Genomic DNA, 21,057 nt, shown 5'->3' with positions numbered 1-21,057 from the left:
TCTGAAGTGTTTCTTTTCTTTCTTTTTGGTACTTTTAATATGTATTTCATAGTAGTCATCTCACAACGTTTTTAAAAAGAAAAAAGCTGCAAAATATTTTTTTTCATTTAATCTCTTATTAGCGATGATCTTATTAATGATGATGCCTCTGGAATTGATCCAAACACCCCTTGCCTTTTGCCTACATAAGAGGACTCTCTTTTCTTATTCCACGTCCCCACTACTTCTGTGCCACGTTAGAAGCTGCTTTTGAAACTCAATAAGGTTAAACAGCATCTTTCAACACATCAAAAGGATGTGCTTGTAGGCAATGTGCAAACACAACGTCAAATGGGGATTAAATGAAATCTTAAATCTTTCTGGAACCACCGTAAGCAGCTCAGTGCACAAAACAAACACCATGCAAAGAGTAAAAACCTACATGCAAGCCAGAGATACAGAAGCAGCCCTTCCACCTACCAACACCAGCACCACTGGCAAACCCTAGCTTCAGTACAAGTTGCTAGAAAGGCAGACAGCCCTGAAGTTGGTGTGGAGTAGCTCCTGGACAGGAAAATCTGCTTTTCTACCTGTCTACCTGTCTGACACACACCTATGCTCTTCCTCTACTGCACGGATGGCTGCCACCCCTTCCCACCCCTTGTTCCCCTTTATATTTCTAGGTTAACATATTGCCATATTGTTGTATTTAGCCACCCTAAGCTTAACGGAAAACGAAGTTGAAAATATCTCCCTGCTGAATTCTGCCAATTCACCCCCTTCCTTATCATCAGCAATCTAAACCCGCTTTCCCAATATCACACACTCGTCTACTCTCATGCTAATTTCCCCACAAGCCTCACTTGCGCCAGTCCCTCAAGACATTTGTCCCCTTCAACTTCGCACCCGCATAAGATTTAGGCTGTAAGCTCCTTGGGGCAGAGACCTGTGTTTTGCTTATGCTACTGGTCTTCAAAGCACCACAGACCTAATGCCACTACTGTACTACTACTACTACCTTTACTACTACAGTACTGGATCACTACAGTGGTACCTCGGGTTAAGAACTTAATTAGTTCTGGAGGTCCGTACTTAACCTGAAATTGTTCTTAACCTGAAGCACCACTTTAGCTAATGGGGCCTCCCGTTGCCGCCGCGCAATTTCTGTTCTCATCCTGAAGCAAAGTTCTTAACCCAAGGTACTATTTCTGGGTTAGCGGAGTCTGTAACCTGAAGCGTCTGTAACCCGAGGTACCACTATTACTAAACCAGTTGTAGAGCTTTCCCCCCCCTTCATTATTTTCCTGATTTTGCTTTATAATAAATAATAATAATAAATTTTATTTATACCCCACCCTCCCCAGCCAAGACCAGGCTCAGGGCAGCTAACACCAGGTATACAAACAACTGATTAAAATACAACTTATTTAGGTTTCCTAATTGTTCCGCAATGTTCAAACATGAGGTTGCCTGTAAACAAACCATCTCTCTCACCCACCCGATTTCCATCTGCACATTCACACTGTCCCCACTACCCTCCTCATATCTCCCTTCCGAACCACCCTGAAGGCGAAGGCACTCTGCACATGCTCAAGAGAGCCAGCGTCGGACTTTTGACAGGGGAGGGGGAGGCCGGGCTCAGCCCCTGGGTCTTTCCCGAGGCCCTCTCTACAATGATGGCGAAAGAGTTGGAGGAGTAAAGCAAGTGAGGTGGAGGAGGAAGCAGCTCAGAATGGGGGGGCCCAGAAGAGAGGCAGGTGCTGCCCTGAGGGCCTGGCCTTGCCCCCTCCCTCCCCTCTTCAGGGGCACTCTGCACATGGGCTGAGGAAAGGCTACTGCATGCGGCCGTAGAGCACGAAGGGGCCCGAGGGTCATCTAGCCCAACCCGCTGCCGTTTGCCCTGAGGGAAGCGGGCAAAGCTTTCGAGAGAAGCCGCCTCGCCCTGGCTTTGGCCCCTCAGCATCGCCCACCTCGCCAGCCTTCCCAGCGGGGCAGCCTCCATCCCTCCCTCCCCACCGGCCGCCTTCCTTCCCTCCTTCCTCACCGCACATGGTGGCGCCTGAGGAGACCGAGCAGGGCGGCTGGGAGGCTGGACAGGCGCTTCCTCGCTGACGGGCCGGCGGGGACTGGCGGCTGAGGAGGCGGCGGCGGCGGCAACGGCGTCTCCTCCTCCTCCCGCCGACAGAGGAGCGGCGGGCGAGGGGCGCAGGCTCCCTGCCTGGCCCGCGATTGGGCCCGGCTCGGCCTAGCGGGCCCGGCTCCTCCTCCGCCTCCGCCTCCGCCGCCTCACGAGGCCTCCGGGCTGCCGTGTCACTCGGGGCGACGTGGCAGCCGGATCAGCATCCGCCTCAGGTGGAGCAGCCGGAGCCCCGCAGGCCGGAAGGGCCGCGCTCGGGCCGAGGCGGAGGGGGAAGCAGGCCCAGGCCGGGCCCGACGAGGCGCCCCCTTGGCGTTATTGTGATCAATAAGGTTAATGCTACCATTCTGGGTCCCCTGGTTGGTGGTGGCTCATGGCTGGGGCAAAACAATGCGCCCGTTGGGGGCTAATAAGGCACACACACCCTTTGGGGTTCAGGTAGATTCAGGTGTTGGCCTGACGCTGTAGAAATATATTTTTAAAATTGTCCAGTAGCACCTTAGAGACCAACTAAGTTTGTTCCTGGTATATGCTTTCGTGTGCATGCACACTTCTTCAGATACTTAGTTGGTCTCTAAGGTGCTACTGGACATTTTTTAATATACAGTGGCACCTCAGGTTACATACGCTTCAGGTTACATACACTTCAGGTTACAGACTCCGCTAACCCAGAAATAGTGCTTCAGGTTAAGAACTTTGCTTCAGGATGAGAACAGAAATCGTGCTTCGGCAGCGGGAGGCCCCATTAGCTAAAGTGGTGCTTCAGGTTAAGAATAGTTTCAGGTTAAGAACGGACATCCGGAACTACCTAATTAAGTACTTAACCCGAGGTACCACTGTATTTTGACACCCTTTCTCAACCTTGGGTCCCCAGATGTTGTTGAACTACAACTCCCATTACCCCTAGCTAGCAAGGCCAGAGCTCAGGGATGATGGGAGTTGTAGTCCAACAACATCTGGGGTCCCACAGGTTGAGAACCGCTGCTTTGGGGGATTGCTGCTATTACCAGTCCGCTTTTTTGTGACTCTAGGCTGCAGCAAAATGAGGCGCCCCTTTGTGTGTGGTTGTCATTATCATCAGTCCGCTAGCTGGTGGCTCTAGGCTCGGGCAAAACGGGGCTCTCTTTTGGGGCTATTTATGTACAGTGGTACCTCTGGTTACATACTTAATTCGTTCCGGAGGTCCATTCTTAATCTGAAACTGTTCTTAACCTGAAGCACTACTTTAGCTAATGGGGCATCCCGCTGCTGCCGCGCCACCGGAGCACAATTTCTATTCTCATCCTGAAGCAAATTTCTTAACCCGAGGTAATATTTCTGGGTCAGCGGAGTCCGTAACCTGAAGCGTATGTAACCCGAGGTACCACTGTATTTAGTACCCTTCACTTTTTGACTTTTCATTTCCTGCCCTTTGCCCCAAGATCCCAGGGTGGGATTGGAACACACTATGAAATCAGTTTTAAAATAATTTGCCTTTCCTTCTTTGCCATAGCACCAGAGCATTGTGGGGCGCTTTAAAACAATGCTTCCAGCAAAACTCCAGAGTTGCCCGTTGGAGCTTCATGGAGCCTCCATTTTCAGCAACAGTCTATTGCCCGGTACCTGGTGCAGGGGACAAGCAGCAAGGAGTGGTGGTGGTCCAGTAGCCACCTTCATGCCCCCAACAGATTGCAAAGGGGTTTTGTCTCACCTGCCCTAGCAGCGCCACCCGTTCTCCCGCTTAAGAGAGGCAGGTGGCAGAAAAGGCCCCTGCCCCCCTTCCATACTGGAGAATGGCCATCAGTCCCAAGAGACAATTCTAGGCCAGGCAGGCTAATGGCCAGAGGTTGCGTAAGGCAACTTCCAGTAGTGACTGTGGGCCAATGTGGTGCAGTGGTTAGAGGGTCGAACCTGGACATGGGTGAGACCACGGTTCAGATCCCCACTCTGCCATCATGAAGCTCAGTGGGTGACTTTGGGTCTCTGCCTAACCCACCTCGCAGAGAAAGGGGGTAGCCATGTATGCCACCTTGATTCTCCATGGAGTAAAGGCGGGATATGATTTAAATAAATAATGTGCATAGTGACAGTGCACTAGGTGCTGGGGGCACACAGCAGGAGAGGGCAACCTTTTGCATGCCTAGTTTGTGAAGCTGGTCTACATTAGAAACAGAATCTTCCCCAACGTTGCTTCACCTTCCTTCCCATGGAATGAGCCTCACCACACTTGGTGGTGTTCTGGTTTGCCATTCATGCACGTTAAAGAGTCCCCCACTGTGGAAACAGCGTATTTCAACAAGGCCTCCTTTGATATTTTTGTTCCTAGTTCTAGCATAGAAAGGGAGAAAAAAATTCTATCCAGTTTCTCCGTGCCATGCATAATTTTATAAATGTCTAGATGTCATTTCTTACTCTTAAAAGGTACCTAAAACCGAAGGGAGCTGCTGCAGGCAAGATCCATGCGCTACTATCTCAACTGATCACTTGCTGGCAGTTCCTGAGAATGGAAGTAGCCCTGACAAACTTGACACCCAGTTTAACTTAGAATTGACTTGTTTCAGACACCCCTTTTGCTGATCTACCAGGAAATGCTGAATAGAGTCTTCCAGGTCTCTTGGGGGGGGGGCTGTGCTGGATTACTAATTCTCAAGTAACAAGCTATCCTTTTCATACCACTGTACCTGTCCTTTCAAATAAAAGGAAGGAACGCTGTTGTGAAGATTAGGTGTGCTGATTGCATCATGTTAGGTAGTGTGATGTTTTCAGAGGCAGGGGAAAGTAAAACAGTAAATACAGAAGGGTTCTCTTCCAGGAACTTGGAATGAGTCAGAACTTATTAAGTGCGTCAACCATTAAAAAGTTCAAGATGGCCAGAACCGATAGTGGTCATATACTAGCAACTCATTCTTAGCCCAGGGCAAGGAAAAGACAGTGCCACAAGAGCTGCAGTGGCATCTTACGCAAGACAAGCAGGGCATGTGTTGCTTCTGGCTGCCCTCACACAGCATATGCTTACTTGAATATTAGGCAAAGTAATTTCCCATTTGCCTTTATTGAAAAGGCATCCAGTTTCCTTGGGGAGTCCCAGCTCCTGTATAGTTCACACATTCTTCCCAGCACATTTTTAAATTCATTTACTGTGCTGGCATGAATAAAAGCCTCACTTTCCCCCCAAATTCCAGCCGTGAAAAGCTAAAAGTGCAGCTTAAATTTGCAAAAATTGGCTTTTACGGTACCGCTGATGAAACAGACATACGGTAAAACAGAACGGGTCTGAGTGCCTGCAGAATTTTAATGGAGCGGCTTATATTCTGGTATTGTCTTTTTTTCTCCCCCCCCCCCCTTGAATTTTAAAGGGGTGGCCTATATTTGGGTGCAGCTTATATTCGGGCCAGTATGGTAATGTGGGTTTGCTTGACCATAACACACTCTGATTTTGCTGTTGCAACTACTTTGATGTATTCAAGAAAGTACAGTAGCAAAAGAGTTGGTTTTCTTATTTTCAAGGGTTAAGTTCAGTTTCTAATCCCCATTTGTGACCAATAATAAGGAAACCATTATCAGGATTCACCCAGTATTGTGCATTTAGTAGCAAAGATATATATGCAGTGTTGATAAGACAACAGACCCACGAAGAAGAATAAAAACATGGCTTATATAACAGGAAGGCCTCAAAATAATAAAGCAATAATTTATATCTGTATTTATCACTACATAATTCTTCCAACAGTATGGGCTGTAGGTCACCACAGAGAGGGGAAATATTTTATAAATGTCACATTCTGTCCAAACAAAATCTATACATTTTCTTCTTTTTGTTTACAAGAATAGCAGCAGACGGACAACCACACTTTCAAGAATACTTTTCACTTGTTTTCTTAGAACCATGAAGCAGTGAAGGAAACAGTCCTGCGTCTGGGAAAAGTGGTGACAACAGCTGAACATTTTTCTATAGTGAGCGGCTAATTTAGACAAATCAGCTTGGAAAATAATTTTAGCTTGAGTCCAAAACTTTCCCTGATTTAGGTTGACTTTACTTGTTCTTCTTCTTCTTCGTTATCGACAACCTAAAAGATAACATATTGCAATACTAAGGAATAGGCAGCTTTTAATTCAAAAAATAAAAACACATGCACATGCGGGTGTCAGAAATCAAAAGGTGCTCGAGATCCTTGTAGTTCAGCTGTCACAATACAGATGAAACACAAGTATTGAATGTTATTTTGAAAAGCAGATTTATGCTTTTTAAAATCACAAATGCCCACTTAGTATAAATTTATAATTACACCTAAGGTAAAGGTACCCCTGCCCGTACGGGCCAGTCTTGCCAGACTCTAGGGTTGTGCGCTCATCTCAATCTATAGGCCGGGAGCCAGCGCCGTCCGCAGACACTTCCGGGTCACGTGGCCAGTGTGACGCAGCTGCTCTGGCGAGCCAGAGCTGCATACGGAACGCCGTTTACCTTCCTGCCAGTAAGCGGTCCCTACTTGCACCCGGAGGTGCTTTCGAACTGCTAGGTTGGCAGGCGCTGGGACCGAACGACGAGAGCGCACCCCGCTGTGGGGATTCGAACCGCCAACCATGCGATTGGCAAGTCCTAGGCGCTGAGGTTTTACCCACAGCGCCACCCGCGTCCCCTATAATTACACCTACTGTAACTTTAAATTTACACTAGTAGAATTATCTCAAGAAAACCATGGCATAATCTCCTCCTTTCTACATCCAGCCCAGCATTTCCAGCTCAAAATGAGGCAGCACTTCCAAAGAACTATGACTTGCTAAGAGCGTGGATGAGATTGTCAGTAACATGAGGAAAGCCGTCTTCTTGACCGAAGATCACTGTTCCCACATAACTCTTGTTGCAAAGTAAAGAGAAAGCAAAGTAAAGCCCATGCCGTCACCATCCCTTTCGCAACACAACACAATCAGTGCAGCCCTCCAGATGTTGCTGTAAGCCATCAGCCCCAGATAGCTCAGCCCATGGTCAGGGATGAAGGGAGATATAGTCCAGCATCTGAATCTAAATCAGCATCCCCTCAGCTGATTTAGACACCGCCCCACTCATACCCTCTGTATCCAGATACATTCTGTGATTTGTTGTTGGTTCACTGGGCCCCATGCCTTGGATCACTGTTTCTGTGATGCTGGCAAGCACAGCTCTGTTGTTTTTTTACTGAAATATTGCATACCGGTTGGAAAAAAGGGGGAAAGACAGCCAGAGGGTGGGGATATGGAATAAAACATCCTGGCGGACAGCATGATTGGCTGGAACCCTGAAGAGAAACACTCCAAGTGGGGTAGGGGTGCAAAAGGAAACTGCAACACGTTGATGCTGGTCTCACTTGTGCCCAGAGAAATCCTGTTTCATATTATGTTGTTACTTCTATAATGACCCCTCTATACCTAATTTTTTTGCACTGAATCCAGTTATCAGATTTGAAGTGTCAACTTGCGTTCGTAAAAACTTGCTTGTACAGAGACGCTTTGAGATGTGGAGAATAAATTCGATGAACAAACCACCCCAATTTTTAACAGCCTTCAATTTGTGCCTACCTGTTCCACACCTTCTACTTCCGGAATATAGAACTGCAGCATGTTTTGTATCCCATTCTTCAGGGTGATGATAGAACTGGGGCAGCTTGTGCAGGAGCCTTGCAGTTTTAACTGCACAATCCCATCTTCAAAGCCCTTAAAGATGACATCCCCACCATCTTCCTGGACTGTTGGCCTGAGGAACATTGTCATTAAGATTTCAAAGTATTAGTGGAGTAAACCACATAAAACCCCAAACATTTCTATACATTTAAAAGCAGTTCTCGCCCCCACTTTTTTGGCCACCTCTTCTTTGTATCCCACCTCTATACCTTCTCTGTTGCACTAACACTTATTCTCAGAACAGCCCAGCTCTTGCAGTTCATCAAAACACCTCCCTTCTCCTTCAAATCCACCATCAGCAACTTTTTCCTAGAACAGCTGATCCCAAGCTGAGTATCTTCTGTTTATTTTATGTGCATGCTCTCTGCCAGGGCAACCCCTACTTTACTGACAATAAGAGCTGATTACTGAAACTGGAATAAATTATACAAATCCAGTCATTTTGCATGCATTTGCCCAGTTTGCAACTTTTATCTTCTCTTTGCAATCTGGGTAGTGGTAATGAGAAGCTATGTAAAATGCTGAAGTCCTTGCTCCTGTCAATCCCACTTCTGAAATGTCATCACAACAGATGAAATGGATTGTAGTTTGCAAATTAATGAATCCAATTCAGGGGTTAGGTATTCATTCAAGAACAAGCTGCAGCTACATTCCAACGAAACCAGCGTCTTCATTCTCCACTTATACTGCCCTTTCACTTCTCAACAGACATGCTGTTATTTTCCAAAGGAACAACGGAGGCTCTGTCTGTCAGACTGGCACTCACTAAAATGCTGGAAGCGCTTCAGTGCAGATATTGACATAAGCACCAATATATAAATGTGCAACTGTAAAAAAATTCCCTGCTGTCCTCCTGGCTAACATCAGAGGGCAAGCGATTCTAAGAGAAATATATATTCAGGGATCAGAGTGATAAAAGCTAAATATCCAAAGGGCACGTCTATTTTAAATTCCTCATACCTCCCCTATTTTGAAGATGTTTACTACAATCTCTTTTCTGAAGTGAATTTTTAAGTCACGTGCCTCTTTCAAAGCATCGTAAAAGCTCTTGGGGAAAAGTGGGTTGGGAGCACAGCTGGTTGAAAGATTTGAGCCAGCAGCATCCCACAGAGTGAACAAAATACTCTTTTCAGAGGCAACCTAGGAAGAAGCACCAGCATCTCTGCCAATCCATCAAACTGGCTATCAGCAGAATTGCACATTCGTTACGCTGCCACCTTCATGAAACACCAACAGGGCATAGGAAACACAGTTGTAGCTGTACCTTATTCTAGTATCCAGGAGCTCTTTTATCATTAATACAACTTCATCGTCTTCTTCAGATGGAGCTTGTGTGGTTTATGCAAGACAAAAGGAATGAATCAAGCTTATCTTATTTGATAAATGTTTCCACAACATTCTTTGAAAATAATCCATTTACCGCCCCAATTAGATATTCCAAAGATCAAAAATTTATAAAAGACTGGGAGAAATTTGTGTGTTATCTGGAAAGCAATTATGGTGTGAAAATAACGCTAGCATGTTTCAAAGAGGCTTTGTAAATAAATAATAAATATTGTTAGTAGAGATTGTAAGGAGGGGATGAATAAAAGGCAATATGGAAAGAAGGAAGAAATGCGTATCAAAAGGATAATAATGAACGATTGTCAGTAACGTTGAAGGAAGTCTAAAAGAGGATATGATTATTGTTGTAAGGGTTGGTTTTGGATGTTCTTACTTTCGCTCTTTTTTTGTGTATGTTTTTTCTTTTTCTTTTTCCTTTTGTTTTTTCTTTTGGAAAACTTCAATAAATATTAAACATAAAAAAAAAAAAATCCATTTACCGCCCGGAAAAGCTCTGCTGAATAGCTTCTTGGGGATGAAATGACTGCAGAAAAGTGAGCCTGCATCACCACTGTCCCTGCCACAAAAGAAGCACAACAGTGGGCTCTTACTTGTGTTTGGTAATAGCCGCTCTGAGACTTCCAGCCCTTGTGTGCTAGCTGTTGTCCTGCTTGCTTCATAGCCTACTTGTGTTATATCTTTACAAGCACAAATATGTTCAAACTCCACACACCCTTGGCCACATTTCAAATAAGATGGTCTCATTTATGCGTTTTCTGTAACTTGTATGGAAGGTAATACCATTAAGTACAAAATCTTGTAAAAAAGAAATCTCCCTGGCAGCAACATCTCTAAAAGATATTGTGCTATTACAACATGAATCATTCCATTGCTTACCAGGCATGTTAATATTAAAAACTTCCCCATCATCTTGTGAGCACAGACTCACGTTTTCATAAATTCAACTATCTTATTTGCTTTCAAAAAGTCACATATTGCAATGACTGATCTACTGGCTTCTTTCTGATCTCCACACCCACACTGTTAATATTGGGATCCCTATTTGCTCTAATGCCCAATATCAGGTACTACCAAGCCACCATATTTAGGTCTTTCCTGGGGAGCTCTGAATGTAATTACCATAAATTATTTCAGCAGGAGTTCACAATATCAAAATTCCCAGATATCAAATTCCACTGGATTTCCATGTTGTATGAATCTTGTTGGTAAACTCTATTATTAGTAAGTAAATCTTAAGATTTACTTAAGATTAAGTAAATCTTAAAATTTAAGACCTTCTGTTTGATTTTATACCCCGATCCAATAATAAAGTCCTATAAGTCCTCCCATATCAAAAGCTCCTCAGATACTGTATTACAATAATAAGGAAAGCTGTGCCTAGAGCAAGCTGAACAGGGAGGTTAAAAAAACCGAAGAGCATGTCCCTGTAAGCCCTGGCCTATCAGAGCAGCAAAGACCTTGCAAGCAGCCCTCAGGAACACCATTTGCATCTGTCCAAGAACCGTTTCTCATGTCTACATTGTTTTGTTCCTTGTTGTTTGCCACCATGTGCTCCTTTGGGAGGAAGGGCAGGATATGCATTTAATAATAATAATAATAATAATAATAATAATAATAATAATAATGAACCAGCCTTTTCTATCTAACCAGTGAGCCACCTAGCCCAACACTGCATCTCCAACAGTGGCCAGGCAAGCTCACAAGTAGAGGATGTAACCTGCCGCTAACATCTAATACTCTCCTCCATCGACGTATTCAATATTAGCCATTTACCTGTGTCTGTACGAGGTGCCTCTTCAGTAATAACAGGTAAGCCAGAAGCATAGAAATCCATAATAGTTGCATAAATATCTGGTTTTATTAAGTTCCAATCCACTTCTTCATTTTCCTACAAAGATTTCAAGAATTAGGTTAGGTATACATGAACAGCTTTGCTGAATCACACCAAAAACACTTTTTTAAAGCCTTGTGGGAAAATGTAGGTCCTCTGAATCTATGAATAGCGCACAGTTTCTGGCACTACAGCAACTTAAAAACTGGCATGTCTTTTGTATCTTCTATTTTTGGAAAGTTTTAAGGAGAGCATGGTCTGCACAGTAAGTGATAACAGAAGTGCACTCCTCTTCTGGACTGTTTAGAACAGTGGTTCCCATTTAGCTAAGAACTGCGGACCCCCGGACTTCCGGGTTAGCACCATTGGTGAATGTCTTCCCACCGCGGCGAAGGTGGGGACCCGCTAGAAATCCCAGGTGGAGGAAGCCTGGGAACGTGGGGTTCGGCAGGGCACCAGGAGCGCCTCCCCTACTCGCGGGGAACCCCATTTTGGGGCTCCGGGGCGAAGTGGGGTGAGCAGCGCAGTGCTGCGAACTGATTGCTACTTTCACGGAGTGAAGCCGCACAGCCATTGCCGGAGAGCGCTGACTTTTTCCTGTGGACAATTGGACTCTAAACAAGTACCCGTGAGTAGAAACGGAAAATTGGATCAAGAAACAAACTAATCTGGCATCGAAGCGGGAAGGTTCAAAACAGGAAGTCCGCCTTCCGCTTTTTGTAAATAGACTGAAGCAAAACCTTGTAAGCTAATAGCCTGGAAAGTCGTTCACAAAGGTCAAAATTTCCTTCATTTATAACCACTAAAACACCCTTGGAAGCAGGAGAAAAGGGGGGTGGAAATTTGACTGTTTAAGCCTGCAGGAGGGGGAGTAAAGAAAGATAAGTTTCCACCGTCTCAAACCTGGGAACGGGGTGTCAAGAGACAGAAATTGTGGGAGACGTTCATTGACTGTGAATGGAACATTTTGACAGATAGCTAAAAAAGAGAAACAAACTGATTCCAATGTTACCTTTTGCATTTGAAAGAAACAAAATATTTGAAAAATGAAAGTAACCTTCCTTTGTTGGACTTGCTTTAAAAAGACGGATACAAATAGAAATTGTCTCCTCTAGAGGGAGCTTGTTAAATTGTTGCTGCAGTCTGCTTGGGGACTCTACAGCTGTAAGATTAAGATCGTGGGACCAGTCTTTTGACCTTGGACAAAAATGTGTTGGGAGGAAGCTTTGGTGCTTGCTCTTTGCAAGACAAGTGCTCTGTTGGAGCAGATGCATGAGAAGATGGATCTGATGAATGAAAAGATGGATTTGATGACGGCTGCAGGGAATACTGATACAGAAATCATTCAGGGACCAACTCAGGAACCTGTTTTAACTGGGCAAGTACAAGTGCAGAAGATAATGGACGAGGTTGCGGTAGCACCTCAAGTAATACAAATGGAGAGATCTGAGGCCCTGCAGGAGCATAAGCCGCTGTTTTTGAAGATTGAATTTGGAGTGGGCCAGGGGAAGTCTGGAGCTGAGGAGCCTCTTAATTTCGGAGGGGCTTTGAAACATGCTGTTAAATATTTTCTGGATTACGCTGATGATTGTGGGGAGTGGGACTCTGGGGAATGGGCTGGTCTGATGAGGGGAGACAATTTTGGGCTGGAACCCCCCAGAGACCTACTTCTCAATGAGAAAGGAAAGAAATTAAGAAAGAGACCAACAAAAGACAAGGAAAAGTTCAAGTATAAACAAGAAGAAGAGGATCTGCAGAAGGGGCATGGAAGAGACTTAAGAGCCTCGGACATAAGATTACCAGGTTGATGGACTAGATGGAATGCACAGTAAGGACTGACATAACCCGAGACCAGGAAGAAGGGACGCTGGATGGAGATTGGAAGAAAGTTTATAAAGAAAAATTGTTATTTTGGGAATTAGTGTAAATTAATGAATATTAGGGAAAATGTTGGAATGAAACTATCTGGCTTTAGTAGAAATGATATAAGGGGTTATGTATAAATAAGTATTAAGATTTAAGCTCTAAGGTATTTTACGGTAAGATAAGTTAAATAAATTAAGGCAAATTGATAACAGAATATGGTGAAAGATGGAAAGGATCTGCTAAGTAATAGGTTAGACTGTTAAGATAAATTATTTAATAAAAATTGAGAAAGATGGAAAGAATTTGCTGAAACAACTAATTAAGCTAGAATACAAAAAGGGAGGTGTGAGGAGGTCAATGAAACAAGCAAATGAAAGGTAAAGATATGCAATATGGGATTTGTATTTTTTTCTTTTTGTTGTTGTGTTGTTGTATTGGTTTTTAATGTATTTTTTCTTTTTTTCCTCTTCTTTTTTATGTATTGTAGCGTTGTTTCTTCTTTCTTTCCCCCCCCTTTCTTTTTGTAATTTTGAAACTCTTAATAAATATTATTTTAAATAAAATAAAATAAAAAGAACTGCGGACCCCCTGTTTTTCAAAAGCCAAGCCATGGATCCCCTACTTTTGAAAATGTTGATATCTCTGTGCTAGTTTTTGTTATGTGAATGGTGCCACCATACCCTCCAACATGTCCTAGGGCAAAACCAGGATGTGTGTCTTCCAGGCCAAACAGGATGCCCCATATGTACCGGTGGAGTACAGGGTCAGATTTAAGGTGCTGCTTTTGACCTTTAAAGCCCTTCACGGCCTAGGACCCTCGTACCTACAGGACCGCCTCTCCCGGTATGCCCCACGGAGAGCCTCGAGGTCCATAAATAGCAACACCCTAGTGGTCCCAGGCCCTAAGGAAGTTAGATTGGCTTCAACCAGAGCCAGGGCCTTTTCAACTCTGGCTCCGGCCTGGTGGAACGCTCTGCCTCATGAGACCAGGGCCCTGCAGGATCTGATTTCTTTCCGCAGGGCCTGTAAGACAGAGTTGTTCCGCCTGGCCTTTGGCTTGGAGCCAATTTGATTCCCTCCCTCCCTCTCTTTTTTTTCTTTTCCTTCTCCTCCTGCAATGAGGCTACATTTTAATATTTCAATGTTCCATTATTTTAATGTTGTATTTTATTTTTGTTTTTAAGTTGTAATCATTCTTCTTGTTTTTATTATTGCTTGTAAGCCGCTCTGAGCCTGGCCTTGGCTGGGGAGGGCGGGGTATAAATAAAAAAAAATTATTATTATTATTATTATTATATGGTTAACAGGGATGTGCTATGGACTCCCTGGGTGGGTTACGCAGACCCCCTGGGATCTGCAGAAAAACAACTGGGAATCACTGGTTTAGAATATTTATATAGCATGTGTGCAGATGAGGCTGACCAAGATGGTGGAGGGTCTGGAAGCCAAGCCTTATGAGGAACTGTTGAAGGAGCTGGGCATGTTTAGCCTGGAAGAGAGACTGAGAGGAGATATGATAGCCATCTTCAAATATCTGACGGGCTGCCACATGAAAGATGGAGCAAGCTTGTTTTCTCCTGCTCTTGAGGGTAAGACCTGAGCCAATGGATTCAAGTTACAAGAAAGGAGATTCTTACTAAACATCAGGAAGAACTTTCTGACGGCAAGAGCTGTTTGACAGTGGAACAGTCTCCCTCGGAAGGTGGTGGACTCTCCTTCCCCAGAGGTTGGATGGCCATCAATGCTCTAGTTGAGATTCCATTGCATGGGGTTGGAGAAGATTAACCACAGGGTCCCTTCCAACTCTACAATTCTTTGATTCTATTATCATTCCCTGTGCAGACACACACTACAATATTCTTTTAGGGTTACCGGTTACCTTTGTGACTGTGATGAAGTCTGTTCCAAAGAAAATGCTTTTAACTCCTTCAATCCTGAAGAGCTGCCTACCAAAACAAAAACAAGAAAAATAAAGATCTTCATTCAAAACTCCTGCTCACTGTGAGCTTCCAGGTTTCATTGTATCAGTATACCCATGAACGTTTGTAGGCTGATGACTGCCTGGCCACTAAGGCTCCAACCCTGGAACACTTCCCTGAATCCAGAATAAAGAAGGTAAAGGTAAAGGTACCCTTGACCATTAGGTCCGGTCGTGGACGACTCTGGGGTTGTGTGCTCATCTTGCTGTATAGGCCGGCATTTGTCCGCAGACAGCTTCCAGGTCATGTGGCCAGCATGACTAAGCCGCTTCTGGCGAACCAGAGCAGCGCACGGAAATGCCATTTACCTTCCCACCAGAGCAGTACCTATTTATCTACTTGCACTTTGACGTGCTTTTGAACTGCTAGGTTGGCAGAAGCAGGGACCGAGCAATGGGAGCTCACCCTGTCGCGGGGATTCGAACCGCCGACCTTCTGATCGGCAAGCCCTAGGCTCTGTGGTTTAGACCACAGCGCCACCTGTGTCCCATTGAATCCAGAATACTTGCATGTAAACATGCATGGGAATGAGTTCATTGTATACATATATATAATAAGGGGAAACTACTCATATAAAATATTTAGAGAGACTGAATCAATAACCAACCAATTACTGACTCCCGATCCCAGACTTGCCCTTCAATTTCATTTCACTTAATTAATTTAATTTAATTTCAGATAATGACTGCTGAGAATTAACGTGCAAAAATGTAACTCTATTCTGCCTACAATAGCAAAACACTGGAGGACATTATCAGGGAACCTCATGTGAGAATGGACTACAATGACGTTGAGTTTGACTTTAATGGAACATTTAACAAGTGAAATCCATGCTCATCTCAAAGGAACAACACCATATAAATGTTACGGTACTTGAGCAAGATTTAATGATTATGCTGCTATAAAGGAACATACATAGGTTCTGCCTGTCTGCCTCACATGGACACCTGTGGAAGTGCACCCTGGACTGACTAGACATTTCTTGACTTGATTTGACTAGGTTTAATTTGCACTAATCATGCCCCCCACTTTTTCTTCTGTCTTGTTGGCAGTCTTTATTTGGGGACGGGTTAGGGTCCAATAACATTTCTTATGCTGTTGGAATTGATTAATACCCTTTACAACAACAGAACAGATTTTTTTAAAGGGGTAAAGTACGTATAACCTCTCTGCTGCAAACCCTGTCCCCAGTTTGCTTTCAATCTCACAGGCACCTGATTAGTGCTTGCAAAGCACAAATAAGTCCAGAACAGGGATAGGGGCAACAACAGTTGGGCGATGGGGCATTTTAGAGGAAGACAGGAAGATGGTTAAACACTCCCTTCTCTGATGCAAAGCATCCACTTTGCACGGGATAATATGCTCCCAGGGCTTCGTTACAGCAGCTACGGTGCAATATGTAATTTGCTCCTAAGTACCACATAAAAGCACTTTGATCTGGACACATAACTAAGTTATTGTCATACAACCGACAACAAGGCAAAAACAAACCTTGCTAAGGGTGAGCAATACGTGGAAGCTGGAGAAGTGAATTCCATAGTTCTAGATTCCAGCACTGGCTTTCCTGGGATAAATTTCAAGCTGTTTGGATTTGGAGTATCCTGTGTCTGGACAAACATAGACCTTGCTGGAATTAAAAAAATAATAAAAAAACTGTGAAGTTTGTAGTAACCTGATTTGCACCCAACCTTCATAAAACATAAACAAGAAGAGCTGGGCTGGATTTGACACAAGGCCCATCTAGTCCAGTATCCCGGCCCCCAGAAACTTCTTGGTGCCCACGAGCATGGCACAAACACAAAGACCTTCCCACGTCTTTGTCTCCAGCACCTGATTCTCAGAGGCATATTGTCCCTGAACATGGCAATTTTATTTAGATGGACTAAGTTTCTCGATCAGGCAATCTTGTCTCTCCCCACCTCTCCCTTCTGCTGCAGGAGCTCAAACAAGTAACGAAAATGAGCGTTGTGACGAAAAAGAGAGCCGAGAATGGCCTTGCTCAATGAGGTGAGGGGGCCTTGCCTTTCTCAGTCCATCTTCTGCCCACTGGGCATTCACAACTCTCTCTCCCTCTCTCTTAAGAGAGGCTCAATTTTTATTTTCTTGGCTTACAGAAACTCAACAAAACTTGAGAAGCCCAGACCCAAAGTTAGAAGCAAATACACACTTTATACATGGAAATAAGTATGACAACTTTATGGAAATACTCTCACACACATACACTCAAGAAGAGATGTTGGACTGAACAGTATGCTTACTCAATATACTTTTTGTCATGCTATAGCAATTTCAGAGGAGAATTATGAGTTTTTTTCACTGCATTCCCCCATAGAATTGTGATCGCAAACTGCACAACAAGCCTAGCACTCACCTTTCATCTGTAGCACTGTGGAAGGAAGGAGCAGGTTCTGTTGGGAGGCAATGTGTAGGGGTTGTTTAGCAGTGACGTTCACCCCTTTGAATCCCAAGTGGCAGAATCTTAAAGACAAAAAACAACCTTACCAAAAATGTCACAATTTCAGACTCCTTATAGTCCTGAGGCTCAATAAAGGCTTAACTAACCCATCCTACAAAGTTAGACCCTTCCCTATTTTATGGCTCAAGTTAAGCAAAAATATTCCCTTGTGCCTTTCATGATCTCAGCTACTCTGGTTGACCAAACCTGAACAAGAACACTGAAAACAGCCAATGGCTGAGTGAAGACTGAAAACACAACTCCAACAACCAATCCACCAGAGTCCCCTAGCTCTAAAGATCTTCTCCTTTGTGGTTTGACGAGGGCAGAAGATAGTGAGATGTTATACAGAAACAGAGTTTGTAAGTTACAGGTAGGTAGCCTTGTTGGTCTGCCATAGTCAAAACAAATTTTTAAAAAATTCCTTCCAGTAGCACCTTAGAGACCAACTAAGTTTGTTATTGGCATGAGTTATTGGCATGTTACTGGCATGCACACGAAAGCTCATATGTAAGTGTATGAGGTCAGCACTGTGCAGGAAAGGTAACTACTCCTCCAGATTACAGTTCCTGCTTTCAATCCAGGGCTTCATAAAGATGTCTCCATCTTTTTTTAACTATAAAGACAAAACAGGAAGCATGCAGGACGCCTCCAGAGCTTAAAAAGTGCAGGTTAGCAAAACAGGCAGTATTGTCATTTGCATGACAGTTTCGGGAAGCCAAAGTATCAGGACAGCTGTGATGGCCCAAAATTAAAAGAGGGTGTTTTTCGTTAAACCAATTTGCTTTCATGAAAAAACAGGTTTGGGGGTTTTTTTTAATGTGAAGTGCCAAGGACTGAAAAGCTTACTTATTCTTTCGTAAACAAATGGAACCAAATATTTAAGATAATGTGTTGGGGACACTTTCGCTCCTCAGGACAGGGAACTGGCTTTGTTGCTTATCAATCAGTTTACTACGGCCATCGGCCAGTAGTCCATGCTTTCTTGCTTATGATACTCTGCCCAAGCTGCTTCCTTTCAGACTCCCAACTCCCAGTTGGCATGGCTGTATGGTGCTGGGGCTGATGGGAGTTGTAGTCCAAAACATGCCAAAATAAGCCATGAAACCGTAAAAAGCACATGGTTAGGCTTTAAGAGCCACGAGGCTCTGCTATTCCTTCTTCCTCAGAGGGGAGACCATATGTCACTCTCACAGCAATCCTGACAGCCAGGGGTGGTCTAGGGGTTAAGAGTGTCAGACCAGGGAGAGACCAGGGTTTGAATCCCAACCACTCGGCTAGGCTAGGAAGCTCATTGTGTGGCCTCAGGACAGTTGCTGTCTTCTCTCCACTCCACCCCACCCCACCCAGCATTAATCCTCACAACAACCCTGCAAGGTCGGTGTGGCTGTTGAAAGCCGCCCAAGGTCACCCCACCCCAGGGCTTCTTGGCCCTGCCTGCTGTGGCCGGGGAGGGCAGCCAGGGTCAGATTTAGGTTTGATGAGGTCCTAAGCCAGGGGTCAGCAACCTTTTTCAGCCACTATCCCTCAGACCATGTGGTGGGCCGGACTATATTTCTTCTGGGGAGGGGAGAGAATGAACGAATTCCTATGCCCCACAAATAACCCAGTGACGCATTTTAAATAAAAGCACACATTCTACTCATGTAAAAACACCAGGCAGGCCCCACAAATAACCCGGAGATGCATTTTAAATAAAAGGACACATTCTACTCATGTAAAAACATGCTGATTCTCAGACCGTCCCCCGGGGCTGCCTACCCCTGGCCTAAAAGCTACTGAAGGTAATGGGGCCCTTTTGATGTCCAGCTGTCCTTTGTCAACAACAAATTGTCGCTGTTTTTTTTTGTGTTAAACGTATGCTATATGGTAATTTATGGACCTAACAGGTATCTAAAGCCATTGGCACATAACAAAATACGGTATTTTATCGAAGTAACTGTTTGACTTATATTTTGGAAATGTACACCCAGATTTTGTTTAATTTTTTGGGGAGCCCTAAGCTATAGCTTATTTAGCTTATACGTAAATCTGGGCCTGAGTCCGGGCAACCCCGCAGAGACACCGAGGGGATCAGGCCACACAGAATCCCACCGCTGCAAGCGCCCTTTCCTTGCCTCCGGAGCCCGCCTCCCCTCGGAAGGGGGCCCAACACAAGCGGCCCTTCGCCTCTCACAACAACCCCGCGAGGTAGGACAGGCTGTCCCGTTTAAAAGCCAAACACCTCCGCCCTTAAAAATATATATATATATATATATATATATATATATATATTCTGCGAACTGTGCGGGGGGGGGGGTGTGCCGTTCCCTCCCCAGGCCGGGGGGGAAAAGCCACGACGGTGGGCGGCACGGACGCAGTCACCTACCGGCTGCCCAGCGCCGCCGCCAACCGCCTCGCGGCCGCCATCTTGCTCCTTCTCCCTCTCGGAGGGGCGGCAGCCGAAGGACCCCTCGCGAGGGGCTGCCTGCGCAGGCGCCTGATTCGCCCGCTGGAGTCGGGCGGCCCCTGCTGGCCGGAGTGGGGAACTGCAGACTGAAGCGAATGTCCCGAGGCCCCGCCCACTCCTCCTCTTCTCTCTCTGCGGAGCAGTGATTTATTGTATTAACAAATTAATTCAAGTACTCTTGTTGCTGCTTGATTATAATTTTGCTACGATTGAGGGCAGGGCCGGGTTTAGGCTTGATGAGGCCCTAAGCTACTGAAGGTAATGGGGCCCTTGATATGTCCAGCTGTCTTTAGTCAACAACAAATTGTCGCTGTTTTTTTGTGTTGAATATATGCTATATGGTAATTTATGGACCTAATAGGTATCTAAAACCATTTGGAACACGGCCATAAGGGACGCAAGTGGTGCTGTGGGTTAAACCACAGAGCCCAGGACTTGCTGATCAGAAGGTCGGAGGTTCGAATCCCCACGATGGGGTGAGCTCTTGTTGCTCGGTCCCTGCTCCTGCCAACCTAGCAGTTCGAAAGCACGTCGAAGTGCAAGTAGATAAATAGGTACTGCTCCGGCGGGAAGGTAAACGTGCGCTGCTCTGATTCGCCAGAAGCGGCTTAGTCATGCTGGCCACATGACCCAGAAGCTGTACGCCGGCTCCCTCGGCCAATAAAGCGAGATGAGCGCCGCAACCCCAGAGTCGGTCACTACTGGATCTAATGGTCAGGGGTCCCTTTACCTTTACATGCTATATGGTAATTTATGGACCTAATAGGTATCTAAAGCCATTTGCACATAACAAATAGGAGCCTACACGATGCAAAACACTATTGCTGTATGTAGGTTTTATTTTATTTGTTTTTTATCTTATATTTTGGAAATGTACATTGTTGGTTTTTTCCCTTAAATTTTTTGGGGGCCCCCAAGAGAGTGGGGCCCTAAGCTATAGCGTGTTTAGCTTATATGTAAATCCAGCACTTATGTAAATGTAGCTTATATGTAAATCCAGGGGACGCGGGTGGCGCTGTGGGTAAAAGCCTCAGCGCCTAGGGCTTGCCGATCGAAAGGTCGGCAGTTCGAATCCCCGCGGCGGGGTGCGCTCCCGTTGCTCGGTCCCAGCGCCTGCCAACCTAGCAGTTCGAAAGCACCCCCGGGTGCAAGTAGATAAATAGGGACCGCTTACTGGCAGGAAGGTAAACGGCGTTCCGTGTGCTGCGCTGGCTCGCCAGATGCAGCTTTGTCACGCTAGCCACGTGACCCGGAAGTGTCTCCGGACAGCGCTGGCCCCCGGCCTCTTGAGTGAGATGGGCGCACAACCCTAGAGTCTGTCAAGACTGGCCCGTACAGGCAGGGGTACCTTTACCTTTACCTTTAAATCCAGCACTGATTGAG

General features: G+C 45.2%; 2 protein-coding genes across 5 annotated transcripts in view; both read right to left on the bottom strand.

Annotated features, from left to right (window-relative positions):
- Positions 1-2,241, bottom strand: part of GFPT1 (glutamine--fructose-6-phosphate transaminase 1) — a 43,803-nt gene extending 41,562 nt beyond the window's left edge. Inside the window, exon 1 of one of the 4 annotated variants that reach the window (XM_077931223.1) lies at positions 2,024-2,241. In XM_077931223.1, the coding sequence (XP_077787349.1) occupies positions 2,024-2,030 (7 nt within the window). In that variant the 5' untranslated portion in view covers positions 2,031-2,241. The remainder of the gene's footprint in view (positions 1-2,023) is intronic. The other 3 variants (XM_028741148.2, XM_077931224.1, XM_028741149.2) reach the window with 3 other exon arrangements.
- Positions 2,242-5,652: 3,411 nt separating this feature from the next.
- On the bottom strand, positions 5,653-19,721 carry NFU1 (NFU1 iron-sulfur cluster scaffold). The gene is made up of 8 exons (XM_028741150.2): positions 19,594-19,721; positions 17,142-17,248; positions 16,262-16,397; positions 14,671-14,737; positions 10,868-10,982; positions 9,015-9,078; positions 7,649-7,823; positions 5,653-6,162 (listed from the first exon to the last, which is right to left on the bottom strand). The coding sequence occupies exons 1-8, from the start codon at positions 19,632-19,634 to the stop codon at positions 6,118-6,120; spliced, it is 750 nt and encodes a 249-aa protein (XP_028596983.2). The 5' UTR covers positions 19,635-19,721; the 3' UTR covers positions 5,653-6,117.
- Between the last annotated feature and the right edge of the window lie 1,336 nt (positions 19,722-21,057).

The sequence above is a fragment of the Podarcis muralis genome, chromosome 7 (genome assembly GCF_964188315.1).
Source record: "Podarcis muralis chromosome 7, rPodMur119.hap1.1, whole genome shotgun sequence".
Classification (NCBI taxonomy): domain Eukaryota; kingdom Metazoa; phylum Chordata; class Lepidosauria; order Squamata; family Lacertidae; genus Podarcis; species Podarcis muralis.
Note: the sequence above shows the minus strand (reverse complement) of the source record. Positions and strands in the feature narration are given on the sequence as shown.